Here is a 22,489-nt window from a genome sequence, read left to right as displayed (position 1 = left end):
TTAGGGTTCAGAACAAGAAATATTCCAAAACCAAGAACCTGTCCAGATTTTTTTTAAAAACTTACTATTTTCATTCTGTTTTAAACCTTCGTTCGAGGGCAATCCTATGTATAAGCTTTATTGTGCAGCTGAAAGTGTTAGAGACACCAAAAAAGTTGAAAATTACTGATTTTTTTAAATTGGAATTTTCTAGACTTCTACATTCATAGCAGATAGACTTTCAAAGCGGCATCTGGATTTTTGACCAGCATTTGCTTCCAAGTTAATCTTCTCTGCTCCATTCAAATATGTTATGCAAAGAGTCAAAGACTCACGAGGTTACTTATTGAGCAAGCTTATGAGAAGTAAATAAATTTGACTCAGGGTTGGGCGAGTCGGAGACACTACGCTAGAACAGACAGCTCAATGGGAAACGTCACAGCCAGCTACAAAGTTTCTTCACTAGAAAATTCTCACAGACCTAGCAGTAATCCGTTGGAACTGGGGCGCGAGGAGAGGAGGCGGGGAAAAGTGGGGGACGGCACGTATGCTTGGCCAATCATGTTAGTTTCTAAACGACAGGCCTTGCCGGCGTCCTATCAGGAGGCGCTGGGCGATGTGGCGGCGCAGAGCACAGTGGCGAGGCGGAGACAGTGCTGGGAGTTGGCGCTCAGGACGAGCCGGGAATGTTCGGGGGCCGGGCGGGAACAGCGGCGGCCGTAGGAGCGGGCGCCGCCGCTTTCCTGTTGCTGCTGGTCCTGTCGCTGGTGGTGAGACAGCTGCTGAAACAGAGGCGGCCGGCTGGCTTTCCTCCTGGCCCAGCGAGGCTGCCTCTCATCGGCAATATCCATTCCTTGGCGTCGGAACAGCCTCATATTTACATGAAGAGGCAGAGCGAGCTCCACGGGCAGGTATTTCAGCGCTTGAGAGGGACTGGGGAGGGGGCGTTGGGGAGAGGGCGTGCGAGCGGGCAGCAGGCAGCGCAGCACAGCGGCGAGAAGGATGACATTTCCAGAGCAGGCAGCCTCCTTCCCGCCTCTGCGAGGTCCAAGGCTAAGCCCTGCTGCTGCTAGACGCTGAATCCTAGAGCTGCTTGAGAATGACCAGGGTTACCTGATTAATGATTAAACAGTGCATTGTTATAACAGTTTAAGCCATGAAGATAATATTCTCGATCCTCGTGGTTTTTGCACTTGGCTCTCAGTTCAAGTTCCAGTTCCACCGTCTGACGGCTTCGTGGGGCAAGCTGCTCGCTCTCTGCCCAACGCGTGTAAAATTGAAATGATAGAGGACTACCTCATGGTGTTGGTGTGAACGCAAGTCATATTATGTTTTTGTTGCACTTCCCAAGGTTTCTACACACATAGGAGGGCAGGATGCCAGCCAAGCATCCTTAGTTAAGAATTTTCTTCTGAAATGAACAGGACTTCGTTGTAGAAAGTGTTAAATATTTACTACATCAAACATAAGTGTGGATTGTTTTCACTATTTCAGCATGAACCTTGGTACTTTGGCACGTAATTCTTAAAATGCATTGTATCTACAATATACTCACGAGAACTGTATAACAGTTATTATACAATAAGGAATTGTGAGAGAAAGGCAACAATGTGAAGATCTCCCATTCCAGGGTTCTGTAAAATCTCAAGGACTTGCATAATCTGTAAAATAAAGGAGGGAAGACTTTGTGTAAGGTTTTGGGTTAGCACTGTTCTTCTTGCACTCTCAAAAGAGTTTATTTCTCGGCCTACACATAGTCCAGATCTTAAAATGAGCACGTGGGGGCTGCAACTTGTCAGAGTTGACATTTAAGGGCAACCTAAATCTATCTTTTTAAAAATTAACTGGGTCGCCAGCATGGCAGAGATGATTGTGAGGAAAGAGATGCTTAAGAGGTGCTTAAAATAGTTGATTTTTTAAAAAAAATTTTTTTACTTCATTTACATCCTGTCCTTCCCAATGGAGACCTACAGTGGCTTTCATTATTCTCCTATCCTCACAACAGCCCTGCTGATGAAGTTAGGCTAGGTGTGTTTGGGAGCCCAAGGTCATCCTGCGAGCTTCCATTTCAGAGTGGGGATCTGAACCTCGATCACCCAGATCCTGGGCAGATACTCTAGCCACAACAACTCACCACCACCTGTCTATTTCATTGTCTGTATTGTTCAGTGATGGCACATCCAACTGCAATAAAGTGTCTACTGATGTTAAAGAGAAATGTCTTGGTGCCATGGTCAAATGTAGGTGAGACTATGCACCTGAGAGGATAGTCAAGATACTGTGTTCTTGTATGGAAAAGATGTCAGTGGACACTTCATATTATATACCAGTATATAACACTACTGTTCATATGAAGAGGAAAACATGTTTTAGCTAAGCCAGTGTTTCTTGAACTTTTTGAACTGAGTCTTCTATCTTTAGCTTCTGGGACACACGTTAAGTACTTCCATGTTACTTTCCCCTCCCCAATATAAAATGCAATAATCTCACATCAGTAAACCCTGAAGAATTTTATTTTTATTGTACTGCTATATATACATAATGTCTGGTCACTTTATACATTGTGCAGAGGCAAATTCAAACATGCCTGCAGGCATATGCTTAACAGGTGCTGCAAGCCAATTGCACCTTCCTGATAAGAATGTTATTCAATGCTTACATTTATGAGTGTGTGAATACAAACTAGATTTAAGGCACACCCTTAAATATTAAGTGCACACCTAGAAATGCAATCCACTATCATGGTTAAAGAACCAAAATTTTACAGGAAATATGAAGGATGGGCACACTAACTTTCCACTCAGTGGCAAGCCAAGACAAGAAAGGCAAGCCCAGTCTTGTCAGATCTTGGAAGCTAAGCAGGGTCAGCCTTAGTTAGTAATTGGATGGGAGACCTCCAATGAAGACAAGGGTTGCAGAAGCAGACAATGACAAAAGACCTCTGTTAGTCTCTTGTCTTGAAACCCCATCATGGGTCACAATAAGTCAGCTATGATTTTATAGCACTTTCTACCACCACACCTGAAAGCCAGGAATGGAGAGAATGAAGAATACATGAGCTAATTGTCTAGAGCAACACTTGTCAGGAATAATCATTCCATCGTATTTTTATCTTCTCTTCCAAATGCATTCAGGTTGGAATCTGCATTGCTTCTTCTCAGTTTTATCCCACACCAACCTTGTATAATAGATTGGGATAAGAGAAAGTGACCAGTACCCTTGTCACAGCTTCAGCAGACCTAGCACCTACAGTTCATATCTGAGAAGTGATGGGTACAGTCTGTAACTGTCACCTCCTGCATCACTACTTGTCATGAATGAACTGAGTCCCTTCAGTGGTGTTTGCAGTGCTTGTTTTGGATGGCAAGCAACTAAGAAGCTACTTATGCCTGTTGATTCCCACACCTTTGTAGCTTGGCTTGGTCAGAGAAGCTATGTGTTGAACAGTCATTTTGTCTGATGCCAAGTACCAACAGAACTCCTCTCTCCCCTTCTAATGGAAGGAGGGCAAAGGAGGGGAGGAGAAGGAGAGAACGCTGCATGCATCACCTACAAAATCTCCTAGTATTTGCCAAGGCAGTGCAGGAATATTAAGCAAAAGAAAACAAACCAAAAGGGTAGTGAGGGGAGGTGTTGCAAAACATAATGAAAAAGCCCTTGATTAGCAAATACACTACTGTGTGGGTACTAGTGTCACAGGTCCTTCTTCATGTCACCCAGTCTTGGGAGGTAGAGTGTAGAGATGGGCACGGTCCGCATAACGGACCTAATTTCGTCACGAATTTACCCAGTTCGTCCTTCGCGAACACGCGGCCCGTGGGCACGTGTTTTTCTCACGAAACTGCCGAACATTGGGGCTTTCTGTCCATGTGTCCGTTGGCCCGTCATGCCAGGATTCCCGCTCAAACAATTTCCTCGGCAGCGGTGTGGAGCCACCTTCCCCGTTTGGAACACACCAATCTTAGCCCAGGAAACCTTGATTGGCAGCTCTGTCAGCCAAACAGAGATCACCAGCCTTTCTGCATAAAAGACAAAGCGCCCGAAGCTCCACTCCGTTTTGCTGGCACGGGGACGCAAGTTAGCTTAGCAACTGCTTGCTGTGGGGAAGGGGGTTTTTTTGTGAGAGTGCGGCTTGTGCCTTGGGGCTTTGGGGCTTCAGTTGCAAGAGAGCTTACTCTTTTCTCCATTCCTGTTTAATTTTTTTCTCCTTTCTATTCTAGTTTTCTTGAGAGCACTTTTTAAAAAATCCTTTTACCGCACTATCAGGTTACTCTGATTTCTTTCTGTGTTTTGAGTCCTTGGGTTCTTCTCGGGCTTAATCCCCCCTCCCCCCCAAAATCTCTTCCTTTTTTCTGGGTTGCCGGTGGGTTCTATCTGATGCCACCCCACGCACAGACCCACAGTGGGTGCAAGGCAGCTTTGGGCATTGTCTCCCTGAGTTCTTGCCTTCTTTCCCACACATTCTTTCTTGGCTGCTGATGAGATGCAAGCGGAGGGAGAGTGCTATTAGGCTCTGTGAAACACCCACTCTCTGATGACCGGCAGCAGGTTTTGGGGGGCTCTGTCTGCTTCACTTCTTTCTAAGCCTTTTTCACTCCCTAAATAGTGGGTGACTTGGGGGGATATTTCCAGCCTGGCTTTTGAGGTGCAGGGAGAAGACTGCTACTGGCCTCTGTGAAACACCCACCCTAGGACCACTGGCAGCAGGTTTTGGGGGGCTCTGGTCTGCTTTACTTCTTTCTAAGCCTTTTTCACTCCCTAAATAGTGGGTGACTTGGGGGGCATTTCCAGCCTGGCTTTTGAGGTGCAGGGAGAAGACTGCTACTGGCCTCTGTGAAACACCCACCCTAGAACCACTGGCAGCACATTTTGGGGGGCTCTGGTCTGCTTTACTTCTTTCTAAGCCTTTTTCACTCCCTAAATAGTGGGTGACTTGGGGGGGACATTTCCAGCCTGGCTTTTGAGGTGCAGGGAGAAGACTGCTACTGGCCTCTGTGAAACACCTACCCTAGGACCACTGGCAGCAGGTTTTGGGGGGCTCTGGTCTGCTTCACTTCTTTCTAAGCCTTTTTCACTCCCTAAATAGTGGGTTTGTATTTGTATATTGATGAAACAGTGTAAGGCACATGATGACTGAGCTTTACAAACATATATTATCCTCCTCCCAACGACAAGCCCTTTCCCTGGTGTCAGGTTTGACTATGTTTTTTATGTGATTTAACTAAAGAGACTTTATTTTAATCTTGTCAGTGTTTTAAGCTCTTTTTTTGCAGGTGGCAAGCAGTTTAATAACAGTTATTTTAAGGAAGAGGAATGTTATGACTACAACCTTTCCAGCCTTGGGAAAGTTTTACTCTTTTAGCTTTAAGCCGTTTGTTGTTGTTTTACAAGACGCACTTTTTGCATACGGTTTTTTACTTTACAGGCTAATTGAATTTAACTTAAGAGAGTGGGGGGATTATTTTGCATAAGGGCCTGATTGGGATTTATGCCCTGCTTGAACAAAATTATGTTGGTGGATTCCTCACACCTTGGACATTTGGCGGCTAGCTGTCGGAACTTTGTAACATAGTTTTTAGCCGACATGCTATCTTGTTTAATTGATTGTAATTCCGTTCGGGCTCTGCTTTCCTTTAATGGGTTTTTATATTGCGCTTCGAGCGCGTCTACTAAACCCTGTAGGGATTTTAATTCTGGGGCCCCCAACTCGTACTTTGGCTGGAAGGGGCCCGCCATCCTTTTGAAGTTTGGACAGATCACAAAAATTTAGAAGCGTTACGAAGTCCTCGGAGACTCAACGCCAAACAATTAAGATGGGCGGAATACTTTTCAAAATTCAATTTCACCCTCAAATTCTTGCCTGGCAAAACTAATTTCCTAGCGGACGCCCTCTCGCGCATGCCGCAACTCAAAAGCAGGAGGGAGGAGACAATAGACACAGTATTTTTGCCTACCCAACTGGGGGGTGTGGTTACTACGCGCAGCCGCACAACACAGCCTCCTCACTCAGACCAGGGGTGGAGACAAAAACTGAAAAGCGAAGTCGAGAAGGAGGGGGAGAATGCGCCCAAAGAGAAATTAATTCAATCTGCACAAGGGGAATGGCTTTGGGGTGATCGATTTTATGTACCACATAGTTTAAGAAAAGAAGTACTGCAGCGCTGTCATGATGCCCCAACTGCTGGCCATTACGGATATTTAAAAATCCTTCATCTAATCCAAAGACAATTTTGGTGGCCAGGCATGCGCAAAGACATTTCACAATATGTAGCTTCGTGTCCTATTTGCCTCAGCGCCAAAACGCGAAAAGGCAAACCCCCGTGACTTTTACAACCCCTTGAAACTCCAAGTAGACTGTGGGAAATTATTTCTATGGATTTCATCACAGATCTTCCCCCCTCCAAAAATCACACCTGCATTCTGGTTGTAGTGGATCTATTTTCAAAACAAGCCCACTTCATTCCCTGCACTACTCTGCCTTCGGCAAAAAGGTTGGCGGATATTTTTCTAAAATATATTGTAAAACTCCATTCTTTTCCATCAAAGGTAATATCCGACCGAGGCGGACAATTCGTTGCCAACTTCTGGCAGGAGCTTATGCAACTTATGGGAATTGAACAAAGTTTAAGCTCCGCCCACCATCCGCAAACCGACGGACAGTCAGAAAAAACTAATCAATTATTAGAACAGTTTCTCCATTGCTACATCAATTTCCAGCAGGACAATTGGATTGATTTATTGCCTTTAGCAGAATTTTCTTACAACAACAGTGTGCATGCGTCCACCGGGGAAACACCATTTAAAGTAGTTTATGGCTATCACTTTAAACCATTTCCTTTTGAAGCTCTTCCCCCCGCAACAGCCTCCAATGACATTTCAGAATGGTGGGGGGAGGCAGCTCAACAATGGACTCTCATTCAACAACATCTTAACAAAGCTAAATAGGACTATAAGAAATATGCTGATCGCCATCGTGCGGCCGAATGGGAATTGCATCCAGGAGACCTTGTTTATTTGTCTACAAAAAATTTGAAAGTCGCTCAAACTAGCCGTAAATTAGCACTAAAGTATTTGGGACCTTTTCCAGTTCGTAAAATCATCAACAAAGTGACTGTAGCACTTGATTTACCAAAGAACCTCCGTCACGTCCATCCTACTTTCCATATCAGCCTGTTGAAAAGGGTCCCCCCAACAGATCAATGGCATACCCGTGCTCCTCCCATACCAACATTGATTGATCACCAAATCCATTATGAAGTACAACAAATTTTGGACTCTAAAATCAAACGTAATAAGCTTTTTTACCTCATCAGATGGAAGGACTTTAATTCTGGGTTTGATGAGTGGGTGGAGGCTATTCATGTTCATGCTCCTAGATTGGTAAAAACTTTTCACAATCTCTACCCTCTCAAACCTGGGGGAAGGACATTTTAGAGGGGGCAGAAATGTCAGGTCTGACTATGTTCCTTATGTGATCTAACCAAAGAGACTCCATTTTAATCCTGTCAGTATTTTAAGCTCTTCTTTTGCAGGTGGCAAGCAGTCCAATAACAGTTATCTCAAGGAAGAGGAATGTTATGACTACAACCTTTCCAGCCTTGGGAAAGTTTCACTCTCTCAGCTTCAAGCCGTTTGTTTTGAGAACTATGGGGGGAGGATGGGACTTGCTGGGCTATGCTATTCTGTACCTTAACCTTTGCCTGTCATTCGTAACAATACTCGTGTACCAGCCAAGATATTGCATCTTGGTCAGTGGACTATAATGGTTATTTATATTCAGTAAAATCTTTTGGAACCAATGGACTCATGTCTAATTGCAAGAGATAGGCTGGATTGCAACTTTTAGTAAGCCACAGTCTGACACCTGGCACCTTCTAAGTACCTCTTCTTTTTCTTGATATGATTTGTATGCTGACAAAACAGCCTAAGGCACATGATGAGCTTCCTTGATGGACTGCATCACGTTCGGTGAAGTGGGTTTTGTTGGCGACCGTCCTGCTCCCGCGAGCGCAAGGGCCCCTCTGAGGGTCAATCCCCAAAGTCCAGTGAGAAGTAGGACAGTGGCCCAGGTCAGCTTGCTTGATAGCAAGCAAGCTGACACACCACGTCACTAAGGTGGGACTCGTTGTCCACTGCCCAAAGAGGCTCCCTCTGAACAGGGTAGCATTAGTTTCCTTCCCTCAAGGTGTGGAAGACATCCTTTCCATCCCTCCCGTGCCTTCCATTCCAGCAAGGGGCCTTTGAATTGCTACATGATCCTGTTGCGGAGTTGGCTTTCACTCAAATACATCCATTCATTTCCCATCATGGGGAGTTGGTCTCCCCACCCCCGGGGAGGGCATCTCTTGTCGATGCAGCCCCATGTAGGTGGGTTTTGTGGGCAGCCACCTCTCCTGGACAGAAGCACAAGTCTCTCTCCTTCCCCCAAGGGTGGGTAAGGGTCAGTCAGAATAGGGGAGGGGAAGTTGTTGTTTGTCTCTTTGGAAAAGTGATAATCGAGGAGCATTACATGAGAACCTTTGGTGGGGAAAGTCGACTGAAGTGAAAATCTGTGGGAAAACCAAGGCCTTTTCTGACTCGAACTGGTTCTCGAACCGGTTCTCGAACCGGGCCTGTTCCATTAAAAGTTCGTGGACCGTGGTCTGTGGAAGCCCATGAACCCCGAACCGGCGGTCCGTAGGCAAATGCCGGTCCGTTCCCATCTCTAGTAAGGTGGGTAAACACAAGAAATAGAGCATTTGGGTTGATTATTTCTTAAGTTTTGAATGCCCTTCCTCTTTCTCTTCAACTGGCATCTTCTTGGGAAATTTTTTGACATCAAAGACTTTTTCTTCCCCATTTCACTATATTTTAATTAATCATTATCCCTGTTTAGTTAGATTTTATTTGCTGTTTTAATGATTAATTTGATTTTGCTGTTCTTTTTGTTTTACGGTTATCTTGGTTCTGTCTCCTTATGTTTTATTGGTTCTGGTTTACTTCTTGAGTTTTAATATTGTGTTCATAAATGTTTATACTTTTAGCAATTATACATCACCTCAGGTGCTATTAATGATTAAGAGGTCTATACGTATTTCAAATATCAATAAATAATGCATTTTAAAAAATTTTCTAGTGTATTTATTTTTTTATTTTATTTATGTCATTTATAGTCTGCATTTCTCACTGAGACTCAAGGCGGATTACACAGTATGAGATTAGTACAATCAGTATCAAGGACATTTCAATACAGTATCAAGGACATTTCATAAACAATACCAGAGGGTAAATAGATACAAGTTTAAAAGACGTAGTATTACCAAGAATCCAACTCGGAATAGAAAAAATACTGAAGCAGAACATAATAAATTCTAGGACTAATGTTAGACAATATGGAGCACCGGTGGTACATAGGAATACATATTTAAAGCAGCAGATAATATGTAAGGCAATATAGCGATGAAGTCTATGGTCCCTAACTCATTAGCGAAGCATCTTCCCTACAATACAGCCCTCCCATTTGAGTAAAAAGCCTTTTTGAATAGTTCGGTTTTGCATCGTTTATGAAAAGCCAGGAGAGTGGGGGCTCTTCTGACTTCCTCAGGTAGGTCATTCCACAGGATAGGGGCCACTACAAAGAAAGCCCGTGTACGGCCTGCTGCTGGCTTCACCTGTGTGCAGCCTGGCACCTGCAGGAGACCCGGTTCAGATGAGCGAAGCTGCTGTGGAGGAACATAGGGAGGGAGGCAGTCCTGTAGGTATGCCGGACCAAAGCCATGAAGAACTTTGTATGTAATAACTAATACTTTGAACTGAGCACAGTAACTGATGGGTAGCCAATTTGTCCAATGAGATTTTTGTATGTGCAGCATTGATGGCACTGAGAGTAATTCTTTAAAAATTGTAGGGGCATGGGTTATTAAATGTTAACGTATCTTTAGTAAGGTGTAAAAATCATAGCTAATAATTGGTTTTATGTTGGTTGGCTAATCATGGTTGTGTCTGCTTTATAGCAATTTTTATTTTGTGCTAAAGAGGGTTGCATATAGATGAAAATTGGAAGGTTAACTTTCAGCTTAACTACAATAAAAAAGTCTGTTAACAATTATAAGATTCCTTGCATCTTCCAGTAAGAGGTGCTTCATCCCATGACTAATTCCCTTAATGCTGCAGAAGCATACTGCCAATTACACAATTTCCTATATGGAAATAAGTAAGAAACTCATAAACACACAAATCTGGGACTATATTAAAAATTTAGTATGAAAAGCTGGGAGCTGCGAGAAATCACAGGAGGATGTGATTTTGGGAACGCCTCCCGTTCCCAAAATCTGCTCTTCCTGGGAAGAGTAAATCTACATCCTCTGGCTCTATTCCTTTATCTGACTTTCAATTGCTCTCACTATTTCCTGGTCTTTATATTTTTGATTAATTTACATAGTCACATTTTTTGCACACCTAAGGAAACCCTTGAGCATGTAGAGACTTGCCTGTGAACAGTCTGGTTTTGCTGCTTTCATGATTGGTATGGGGGCTAGCCTCTTTCGTATTAAATATAGTTCCCACTGGACAAGTTCAACCTATTTCATTGCAACAAGAGATTCTGTTACCTTTCTCCAAGGAGCAGGGAGGGCATATGTCTCCTCCCATCTTTGCCTGGACTTCATGTCCATCTTGGCACCTTGCAATAACAGGAGCAATGGGGAAAGCATACTTCCTGCCATGTCATTCTTGCCAGGTTCAAGACGGGCTGTGGCACCTCTGTAGTCTTTTTGGAACCCAAGCAGCAGAGGCACACTTCCTCCTCCTCCTCATCCAAGTCTGATTAGAAAACACTCTCCAATATTTTTGACAAGCACCATCCCTACCAACTGGGACAAGGCTGCCCTTGGTGAGTAAAGTCCCCCTCATTATAGCTGGAGGAAGGAGAGGGTGAAAATGGAATGAGAAGGCTAGGAATGAAGATATTCCTGGTCTGCTTGGGCCATTTTCTTATTTCTCCAGCAGGACTTTGATTTCTTTGTCGAGGGCAGTTGTTGTCCCAGTTGTTGGGTGGCAACTGCTGAAAACATCGGAGACAATCTGTTTGGATTACAATGAGAGGGAGACAGGAAGGAGGACAGCCAGCTGGTGAAGGATCAAGACAAGCAAACCAGGGAACCACTGGGGCGAAAATGCTACTCTCCATTGTTATATTGTTCCATGGCTGTTTTTGCCATGAACCAGTACTGAATGTATAAGATTGTATCAATGAGTGGATACAAACTATAATACTTTATTATAGAACAATAATCATCAATGTGTTCTATGTGGTTTACCTACAAAAAGCAGTATTGTATATCTACAATCCAAAAACCTTATGGGCACAGTATAGTTTTATGTGGCATACTAGGCATACTCAAATGAGCTGAAGAAGAAGAAACAACATTTAGAATTGTGTATATACATTTCCTTATTTTAGCATTAGTCTTGCAAGTGTCATTAAATATTATTTATTCTTTTTGAAGATCTTTAGTCTTGATCTTGGCGGTATATCAGCTATTGTACTGAATGGCTATGATGCTGTAAAAGAATGCCTTATCCAGCAAAGTGATGTTTTTGCAGACAGACCATCTCTTCCTTTGTTCAAGAAGCTGACAAATATGGGAGGTATGTGCTATTTTAACAAGTGTGATTTTATACAGGATGGTTATTACATTAAATGTTTGCTGTAAAACATCTGCCTCTGAATCTCTCTCATACTTTACCATAAGAAAATAATCTTAAAATAATATTTATTGATGATCTGTGCTTTCTGATGTGGCCTTCAGAACTTTAATTCTGCAGAGTGTAGTGGTGATAAATCAAAAATGAAGGTCTTTCTCTATGTTGATGAGTAGAATTGGAAAGACTGGCTGCTGTTCAGATATCACAACAAACCTCTGTGTTCATGACTGCCACAAATGTGCTTGTTTGCTGTGCCTGCATGTGCTTGTATTCACGCTTATTCCTTCTTCATGTGAAAACTTTAAGTGTGAGAATCATAGTTTGGGAATCAAGCTCCAAAGTAACATGATGTCCAAATGGAGATGCCTGGGCAAATGGTTTAATCCTGTTTTAAATCCTAGTTAATGGGAAATATACAGTGTCCAGTTTGAACAAGGGCATGTGTTCAGATGTCCCTATTAGGGGTGTGCAGCGGAGAAAAGATTTGGTTTTCCCGCTTCGGATTTACCTGAAGCAGGAAAACGATCCAGAATAACTCAAAAATTCGGGTTTTCAGAAATCACTTCGGTATGCTTTGAAATGATTCGGAGCATACCGAAGAGAGATTCCCACCTCTCCCCTGAGCCCCCTTCCCCCAACCCCACTTACCTTGAAGGCCGGAGGAGGACTTCTGCCGCCGCCACTGCGGCCAGCAGGGCAGCGGGGAAGGATGCAGCCAGCGCCCACGCCACCACTTCGGCCTCTATGGCAGCTGGCAGAGAAGTGGCAAATGCCAGTGCCACTGCCACTGCCTCCCGCACCACCGCAGAGGCCGAACCGGTGGCCGGCAGGGCGGCAGCAAATGCCGCAGCCGCTGCGGCCCGTGCCACCGCAGAGGCCGAAGCAGTGGCCAGCAGCAGGGCAGCAGCGAATGCTGGCACCAGTGCCAGTGCTGCCCATGCCACCGCAGAGGCTGAAGCGGCGACTGGCAGGGCGGCAGCGAACGCTGGCGCCACTTGCGCCGGCGCCAGAAGACTGCCCCAGGTAAGTGGGATGGTGGTGGGAGGGCGGGAGGCCGGGCACCCTTTAAGGCCTCGAATCTTCCCGAAGCAATCCTAATTGCTTCGGGAAGCTTTGATTTGTTATTTCCGAATCAGGGCCATCATGCCCCGATTCGGAAATACCGAATCTTTACAAATTGGGCCTGGTTCGGGATTTTTTCCCGAACTAGGAACCTGAAGTGCACACCCCTAGTCCCTACAAACTGGTGTGTGACTGAAAGCTTCCAAAACTCACTCATATATCTACTACCATGATGTTTATTTTATTTTATGTCCACCTTTCTCACTGAAACTAAAGGCAGATTACACAGTAAGTACAGTCAATTTCAAGAACCTTTCTCTAAATGCAAATCTGCAAGGATTTGAAACATGCTGAAATCTCAGAGTTGGAGAAATGCTGAAACAGAGTATAAGCAATTCTAAGAATGATACATTATACAATATAAAACAAACTAGAACTACCAGGTGGGATCATACACAAAGCAACAGATAGCAAACAGTACCACTTAGTAGTAAAGCCTGTGGTCCCAATCCCTCTACTGATGCATCCCTCTGAGACCACTTCTTTACAGTACAGCTCTCCTATCTGAGTAAAAAAGCCCCTTTGAATAATTCAGTTTTGTCTCATTTGTGGAATGCCAGGAGAGTGAGAACATTCCTGGTCTCTTCAGGTAGGCCATTTGTTGGGAATTAGTTTACATTCAGTCATGAAAGAGTTAAACTGTTCGTGTTACTTAATTAGTAAATTTATTTGCATATAACCACTTGCATATAACCACTTTTATTGCTCTTTGTTTAGTCTCTTTCAGTCTAAGATCTGCCTAAGGATGTAACAGTCTGAGTCTTGAGTTTACCTTCTACTAGCAAAGATGTAGTCAGCCATTTCTTATTTTCTACCCTATTTTTATCCTTTACGTAGTAAACTATTCTATAGAGCTAAACTGGAGTATGTGTCTGTTCTCATTATATCCAATGCACATTTCTGCTAAACTCTGCTAATTTAAGTATTAAGAATTTATTTCTCCGACACCATTCCATAAGGTGGGACCTTCCAAAGAGAATGCATGTATATGGGCAGCTGATTTTGACTGTGTACAAGGTAGCACCTGCAGAAGGCCCTGTTCAGATGAACAAAGTTGCCATGGAGGAACATAGGGAGAGAGGTGGTCCCATAGACATGCCCGACCAAGGTCATGAAAAGCTTTGTATGTGATGGTCAATACCTTGAATTGAGCGTGATAGCTGATACGTAGCCAGTAGAGTGACTGAAGAATGGGAATAATATTCATTCTTCTCCTAGTTGCCAATAATAAGCAAGCTACAGCATTCTTTACCAACTGGAGTCTCTGAGTTAACATAGAGAGGAGACCTATGTACAGTGCATTACAGTAGTCGAATCTTGATGTAACCCTGGCAGAGATCTGGATGGTCAAGATAGGGGGCCATTTTCCAGGCTATACTGATGTTACAGAAAGCAGTTTTTGCAGCTGCCTTAACTTGCTTTTCTAGCAATAGTGCTGGATCCAGTATAACCCCTAGGCTCTTGTCTGCAAGGGTCCAATGAACTTCATTGCAAGTGAGGAATACAATGTCCTTTAAGGTCTTCCCAATGAGCATCACTTCTGTCTTGTTTGAGTTGAATTTCAGTTTGTTTGACCACAGCTGTCAGGCAGCAATCCAAGATTTCTGCTGCATCTTTTGCTGATTGAATAGTGAGATATAGGGTTGGTATTCAGTCTACAGCTTGTGGAGAGTCACTTTCACAATTACAATCAAACAAGAGAGTCACACTTACTTCCATCCTTGGTATTAGGCCTGCACCTCGGGGAGGCTTGCAGTTTTCCTGTTCCTCCAGCAGTGGGCTGCTTCAAGGGATAACCGCCTACCAACTACAAGTCCCACTAATCAAGGTTCTTGCCCACTTTCTTGAACTAAGGGGAAGGGCCCACATTGGAGAACAGTACTAAGAAGATTATGTCAAAGAACTACGTATCATCACCCTAGCACCCTTCACATCCAGAATGCTTTGGCAGTCAACATACATACCCCTCTCCCAATAAGATCTATCATACATACATTCCGTCCACAATATTGGCTTCAGATGGACTCTCCTTTTAGAGTCCTTGATTCCACAAAGAGTTGTGGATAGTATGCAATTTATTTCAGTTGAAGAAATGTTAGTAAATTTAAATTCAGACAAGGATTTCCACCCACAAAATGCATTTTTCTTGCCATTCCCATCCCATGACAACCCCAAATGCCCCCAGAAATCCTGTACTTGGGTGACAAGGACATTTGAGGGAAATTTTATACTGCTATGAGGGGTTCAGGGAAAATGTGGTCTGTGAGCAGAAGTCCTTCAGCCTAGTAAATGTTAGTCTAGATAATAGCTGTAATCTATGGCAGACTATTCGTATGCAATATATGTACTGTCTCCTTGTTTCTCTTACTTATCCCTGCAGCTATAATACTATTTTTAAAAAACAAAGTAGGTGGTGGTAGGTGGATTAGGGGGGAGAAATGGCCTTGGAAATGGACCCCACTCCTGCCCCCAACCCCACTACCCAAAGGAAAGAGGGCATGCTTGCCCAGTGAGCCCTGAGTAAGAGGTGCCTGGCCAAGCTGGTCAGTATTAGGTCTGCACCCTCAGGGAGGCTTGCAGCTTTCCTGTTCCTCCAGTAGTGGGCTGCTTAAAGGGGATAACCACCCCTTAACATCACACTCCAATCTTTTACAAAAATGGTTTGCTATGCACCATGAAGAAAGATGTTCAAGAAAGATGAGCTAAAAGCGTCTTTGAATGTGTAGTTGAGTCATTCTATGTAGCTGGTCTAATATTGTCTATCTCGATTTTTCTGATTTCCTCCTAGCTTTCGATGTTTGTAAATGAAAAGGTACTGCAAAATACCATATATCTCCAGTAGTTTGTTCTTACAAGGGACCTGAGCTGTTAAAAGTCTGCCTTTCAAATAACTGATTTATCCACATGTTGTGTTTGAAGTGCTGCAATACACCTAGCTATATTAAATTTAAATAGATATTGAACCTGGATCTCTAAAATCCAAATGCACAATTCTTGTCATTAAAACTAAATCTAATTTAATTTTACTGACTTCTCTGAAATGGGTGTATTCATGTTATCAGCTTGTCTTTATATATAGGTATAGTTCCAAAATACAGAAACACAACACAGTAGAAAGAAAGAGAAACTAAATGATATCCTTCATTAACTGTGCTGATACTTGTATGTTTCAGGTTTATTAAACTCCAGATATGGCAGAGGATGGACAGAGCATCGCAAATTAGCTGTAACCAGCTTTCGGATTTTTGGATATGGTCAAAAATCTTTTGAATGCAAAATATCGGAAGAATCAATTATTTTTCTTGAGGCAATTGATACCTATAAAGGCAAACCTGTTGATCTGAAACACTTGATAACAAGTGCAGTTTCCAATATTACTAACTTGATTATTTTTGGAGAACGATTTACATATGAAGACACTGAGTTTCAACATATGATTGAAATATTTAGTGAAAACGTTGAATTGGCAGCTAGTGCTGCAGCTTTTTTATATAATGCTTTTCCGTGGATTGGTACCTTTCCTTTTGGAAAACACCAACAACTCTTTAAAAATGCAGCTGAAGTCTATACATTTCTTCTTCATCTTATTGAACGTGCCTCAGAGAATAGGAAACCTCAGTCACCTCGACATTTCATAGATGCTTATTTAGATGAGATGGATAGAAATAAAGATGACCCAGAGTCCACATTTTCAACAGAAAACTTAATTTTCTCTGTTGGAGAAATTATGATTGCTGGAACAGAAACTACAACCAATGTTCTAAGATGGGCAGTGTTATTCATGGCTCTTTATCCTAATATTCAAGGTAAGATTTTATATACTCATCTGTATGATGAAGGATGTGCTTTTCAGACAATGTTTTGGCATTATTCATCTTAATCTTGTGCTAACTTGTGTAGTTCATTATTACTGCAGCTAGTACAATATATAGGCATACTATATCCAGATGTTGTTTATTTACTAAAAAAATTGTATATTTTCTATTTTCTGAAATCTTTAAAGTGTAGTGGAAGTATACTGAAAAAAAGTTTTATGCTGACATGTTATATGTTTTAGGGGGAAGGGCACTATGTGGTTGGAAAGATCAAGCTTGAATGTTGAGGAAATCACTGATTCCTGCTTAAGGAATTTGGAAAGAAGCACAAAGATTTGCTAGTTATTATTGTTGTTATATGTGCCTTTCTGTGAAACATCCAAATATATTTGTGCCTAGAGTGGAGGCCAGCCAAGAGGGAAGGGGAAAAGCATGAGACAGAACACAGGAGTAGGGAAATTATTTATTTATTTATTCGATTTATAGCCCTCCCTCCCCGCGAATGGGCTCAGGGTGGGTTACAATAACATGCTCAATAGGCATTAAAACATATAAATACAGTTAAAAACCAAAAAGGCAAAAATGTTGTTGATTACAGATTTCACAAGTTTTGGCACAGCAGGTGCTGCTGCCAGCTCAGTGCTAGCAGTGAACTCTGCAACCTGCTGGGAGGTGGTGGTGGTGGCAGAGACTGCTATTCATATCTATCACTAGCCTCTTGGGAGCATGGTTAGCATGCTTGCTCTGGAGTGGTTGCTATGCCCTGTGCTCTGGAGTCCATTTAGGGGGACCCCCTTTTGGATTATGCAGGAAGACTATCCTTGCATAATCCTGTACTATGTTCCCCAGCCTAGGGCCTGAATGCCATCCAGCTACTTGCTTATTTAAAAGTACACTTTATAAACCAAAGTAAGGTTTTCTTTGCTATGAGGAAGGTGAAAATTCTAGAGTCCTTGGCCAATTGCAACCTTGGGTAAAATTCCTTCTTAGCTCTGTTGACCACCAGCTGCTCCAAGGCCACAGCAAGAACAATTAGAAATGCAAGCAGCAAAATATTAAATCCAAGGGATGGCAGGTGGTATTAGAAGCAGAGATGCTGAGCTCCTCCACCCATCCTCCTTTATAGACCAGAGGGAAGCCTCCTGGCCCCATGCCCGCCAACTAGAGGTGTGTAATTCGGGTTTCCAATTTGAGAAAAATACCCAAATCGGACCCAATTTGCAAAGATTCGGGACTTCTGAATCAGGCCCAGCATGCTGGGCTTGATTCGGAAACCCCGAATCAAAGCTTCCCCAAGCAATTGGTATTGCTTCGGGAAGCTTCGGGTCAAGGGTTTAAATGCCCCTTTCCTTGTCCCTGCAAAGCAGCAGGGAAACGGGCATTTAAACCAGGATCAGCTGTTTGGTGGAGAAATCCCTGCCAAACAGCTGATCCAAGGGCAAGGGAAATGCCCTTGGCTTTTTCACCCAAGGGGAGGGAGCTCCCTCTGCCTCCCTCTCATTGGATGAAATAGCCAGCCTGGATATTTTCAAAGCTCAGAGCAGCGCTGAAAAGCCCTGCTCTGAGCTTTGAAACCTCCAAGCTGGCTATTTCACCCAATGGGAGGAAAATAGCCAGCCTGGATACTCTTTCAAAGCTCAGAGCAGCGCTGAAAAGCCCTGCTCTGAGTTTTGAAAAAGTCCAAGCCAGCTATTTCACCCAATGGGAGGAAGCTCCCTCTGCCTCCCTCCCATTGGATGAAATAGCCAGTCTGGATATTTTCAAAGCTCAGAGCAATGCTGATGAGATTTGGAAGATGCCGAAGGCTGTGTACAGTATCCACATTTTAGGCACCACAAGTGGACTTCTAAACAGCTGTGTTAGAGACACAAGTTTTCTTTGTGGCTGTGGACTGTTGAGGCATTGATTCAAAAAGGAAATTCAACAAGATTGACAGCATTGGATGGTGCTTATAGGATATCAATGAAATGTTGTGACATGCAATTTTAAGAAAATCTTCAGAACTGATGAAACAAGAATAATACAGGAAAGAAATGAAGCATCAGAACTTGATTGTAGAACTTTATTGAACTGTATACTGTTAATTGTTATCTTATTAGATTCCCTGCCCTGATCTAATTCAAAGTTTCTTTGACTTAGTAACACAAAGAGAATGATCATAGCAGAATTATTTTGCCTTTCTGAAAAAAGAAATTCATTTTTTTAAATGTTGTGCATTAATTCCTCTGTGAATAGGATTTTCCATTGGGGAAAAGGATGCTATGTGCTATAAATGTGATTTTAAGAGCAGTTGGGTTTTCATTATATGTGTGTTGGAATCACAGTTGGCCACTACAGTTGCATATGTCTCTCCAACTGCAGGAGTAGCAACTTATTCACATAATGCCACGGCTAGACTGGAGAAAGGAGCTAATAACAAGGGGCCAGTGGGATGGGATCTGTGTTCTGAACAATCTCAGAGTGGCTTGGTATTAGAAGAAAGATGCCTTCACGGATTGGTGAGATTAATCCTGAAGGAGTAGCCATGTGTCTCCTGCAAGAAAAACAAGAAAGTTTTGTAATGCCTTCAAAATTAAAACATGTAGAGCAACCATAACATTTTGCAGGCCAGAGCTCATGAAATAGCTTTCTAATGTGCTAGCTATAAATACACATTTATATTCAGAGGAAAAAAGTGTTTTACACAGTGGGGCCAAAAGGCCAATAATAGACAAGAAATGGCAAGTTTGTTACATATGTAATTATAAGACAAATTAGAAGAATAAAGTAGAGAAGGGCTCTGCTGATACTGTATACCAAGATTTTATATCTAAATTGTTTAGAATCAATAATATGACTACACTGTTGTGTAAATTATTTTTCAATAAACTGAAAGCTTTTTTGTCTAACAGGGCAAGTGCATAAAGAAATTGATTTAATCATGGGGCCAAACAAAACTCCTTGCCTAGAAGAGAAGTGCAAAATGCCATACACAGAGGCAGTCCTACATGAAATTTTAAGATTCTGTAATATAGTTCCATTAGGGATTTTTCATGCAACCTCTAAGGATACAGTTGTGCGTGGTTATTCCATCCCTGAAGGCACTACAATAATTACTAATCTCTATTCTGTACATTTTGATGAAAAGTACTGGAGCAACCCGGAAGTTTTTTGGCCTGAGAGGTTTTTGGACAGCTCGGGACAATTTGTCAAGAAGGAAGCGTTTGTTCCTTTTTCATTAGGTAAGAGCACATGCTTATCCATAAAGCTAGAAGCAATAAATAAAATTCGGTCAGCATGATGTAATATATCTAATCACCAAATATTCTAAATATCCTGTTTTATGTCAATTACACCACTTAATTTTTTTTGTAATTGGTTATTTAACAAATTGCTCTGTCAATACAATAGTTCTAATTTTTGTATTTCCCATTATTTTTATATTTCCCATTATTCCTTACATTTCTCAGCTGAGGGAAAGACACTTGGATCTTCCTGCAATTGATACATTAATTTGAAATAGGTTATTTGGTTGCTGCATCATTTGTGTTAGCATAGTGTGCTCCCAGAAAGACACTCCAATCATCCCAATAATTTCATTACTCAATATATCAATTTTGTACATGAAAAGTTTTTTTTCCTCTGAAGTACTCTAACATGTCTATTACAAATATTTTGGTATTTATTTATGTTTTAGAAATTCTAAATCTTGTGTGATATCTACAGAATTTTAATAGGCAATAAAGAAATTTAGAAGCAATGTAAGATGAAATCTGGATTAATGACTGAAATAACAATATTTAGAAATAGAGTTCAGGGATTCTGAATTATAAGATAATTACCAACAATAGTGATTTTAATATTGTATTACTGTTACTAATGTCTGATGCTGGTTCTATCAAATTCAGAGTTCATTTTGTTCTCTTTACAGTGTTTTCCATTTTAGAATGTTACATACTTGATGGAAATCGTAGGGTAATGATGGCTTATCAGAAATATATTTTGTTTTTAAAAATGTGTCGTCATTATGTCTGAATTATACATGTATTTTTGATGAAGGACACATTGTTAATTTTTTTTCCTTTTTTTTATTCTTCAGGGAAAAGACACTGTTTAGGAGAACAGCTGGCCAGAATGGAAATGTTTTTATTTTTTACTTCATTGCTTCAACGATTCCATTTGCACTTTCCTAGTGCTTTGATTCCAAACCTTACACCAAAATTAGGCATGACATTACAACCTCATCCATATCTTATCTGTGCGGAGAGACGATGTTGAATGCAAAATATATCCTAACCTTCTGAAATAGTGGCTAAGTGTGGACAGATTCAAACAACTAGCTAATATTATTTATTAGTATTATTTATAAAGTACATTAAAAGTTAGGCACTGAAACCAGTGAGGTAAAACAAAGTCTGCCCACACAAGGTTCAAAACAGAAGTAGCTGATTCACATTGTGGTGGTCTTTTACCAGCTGAGCAGTTCATATTTGTGCTAAAAATTTTCAGATCAATGTAATTGCTCAAAGGGCAAGCTGCCTAATGGTCAGAGGTATGTAACTGATGCTCTAGTCCATAACATTCAAACTTCTTTCAGGAAAATGTGGTTTAAATCCTGTCATATGTCCTAGATATATTTCCCAGAAGGTAATGGAGGGTAGAGTATGGCCGAAAATATGCTCCATATCATTTGGTGGTATTTGGTGAATAGGGTGTGTTGTAGTAGACATTTCCTAAACTTCTTTAGAAGCTGCCCTCTAGAAAATTCCACATAGCCTCTTACTCCCCAGGAAAATTAGCCCAGCCTTTGGCTTATTAACACTTAATTTTCCTGGTCAGGGACTGGGCTGATTGCTGCTTTCCTTTTCCAATTTAACTAACTCCAGGCAGAATATACAACTTTTCCATTGGTCTGGGGTATAAAAGCTCCTTACAGCTTTTGAAGTAACTCAGGCTGTTTCCACACACGTTGGATAATGCACTTTCAATGCACTTTAGCAATCCTTTGGAAGTGGATTTTTTGTTTCACATGCAAAAACCCAGTTCCAAATGATCGCTAAAGAGCATTGAAAGTGCATTATCCACTGTGTGTGGAAGTAGCCTCAGACAGACATTTGCTGTATCTGAATCCTGTAGGTTCTGCTGTGACATTCTGAAAATACCTTTAGATAATGTCCTGGACTGTGTTCTTGATGATGCATCGTATGCCTAGCCTTCTAGTATGCATGAGGTATCCTAACATTTACCATACAAAGATATGCCCAAATAGTGTATCTTGTTTCAAATGTGGATTGAATTTTGCAGCATTCCATCTTATATCTTGTGTTCTCGAACATCTTCATGAAGTTACTGGGAGAGGTCTAGTGGTTCAGAGTGAAAGTTCTACCTCTCTCAGGTGAATCTGTGGACATTTTGTAAAAACTGCCTGGAGACAGGGATTATCTGCATGGGGCCAATAAACTGAAGCTCAGTCTGGACAAGACAGCAGTAGTGCTAGAGAATGAAGACTTAGCCTTTTGGATGGGATTGCAAGTCCTCAAACAATCAGGTTCACACCTTGAGGGTATTCTTAGAGCTAGTGCTGCAGGAAAACATTCAGGTTCTGCAGTTCCTTTAGAGAGTAGTCATAAACAGAGTTATACCCTGAAGTCCATTAACTGCTAACCAACTTAGGTCAGTTTGCCAGCTGTGTTACTTATTGGTTAAATATACTTTGTCATGGTTATGCATGAGCAAAGGCTGTTCATTATGTTTTGGACCTCTTTAATTCATAGGGTTATCATGTCAGAAGCATCTTGATGGCACATCACACAGTTATCCATGCTCTGATCACATCCAGACTTGATTGCTACAACATGCTTTACACTGGGTTGTCTTTGAAATCTGTATAATTCCATTAATGCAGGGTT

General features: G+C 41.9%; 1 protein-coding gene across 1 annotated transcript; it reads left to right on the top strand.

Moving 5' to 3' along the window:
- The first annotated feature begins 665 nt into the window (after positions 1-665).
- Positions 666-21,537, top strand: LOC129324563 (vitamin D 25-hydroxylase). The gene is made up of 5 exons (XM_054971883.1): positions 666-890; positions 11,466-11,607; positions 15,960-16,592; positions 19,493-19,822; positions 20,680-21,537. Exons 1-5 carry the CDS (start codon positions 666-668, stop codon positions 20,856-20,858), a joined length of 1,509 nt encoding a protein of 502 aa, XP_054827858.1. The 3' UTR covers positions 20,859-21,537.
- Positions 21,538-22,489: the final 952 nt, after the last annotated feature.

Source organism: Eublepharis macularius, chromosome 2 (genome assembly GCF_028583425.1).
Source record: "Eublepharis macularius isolate TG4126 chromosome 2, MPM_Emac_v1.0, whole genome shotgun sequence".
Lineage (NCBI taxonomy): Eukaryota > Metazoa > Chordata > Lepidosauria > Squamata > Eublepharidae > Eublepharis > Eublepharis macularius.
Note: the sequence above shows the minus strand (reverse complement) of the source record. Positions and strands in the feature narration are given on the sequence as shown.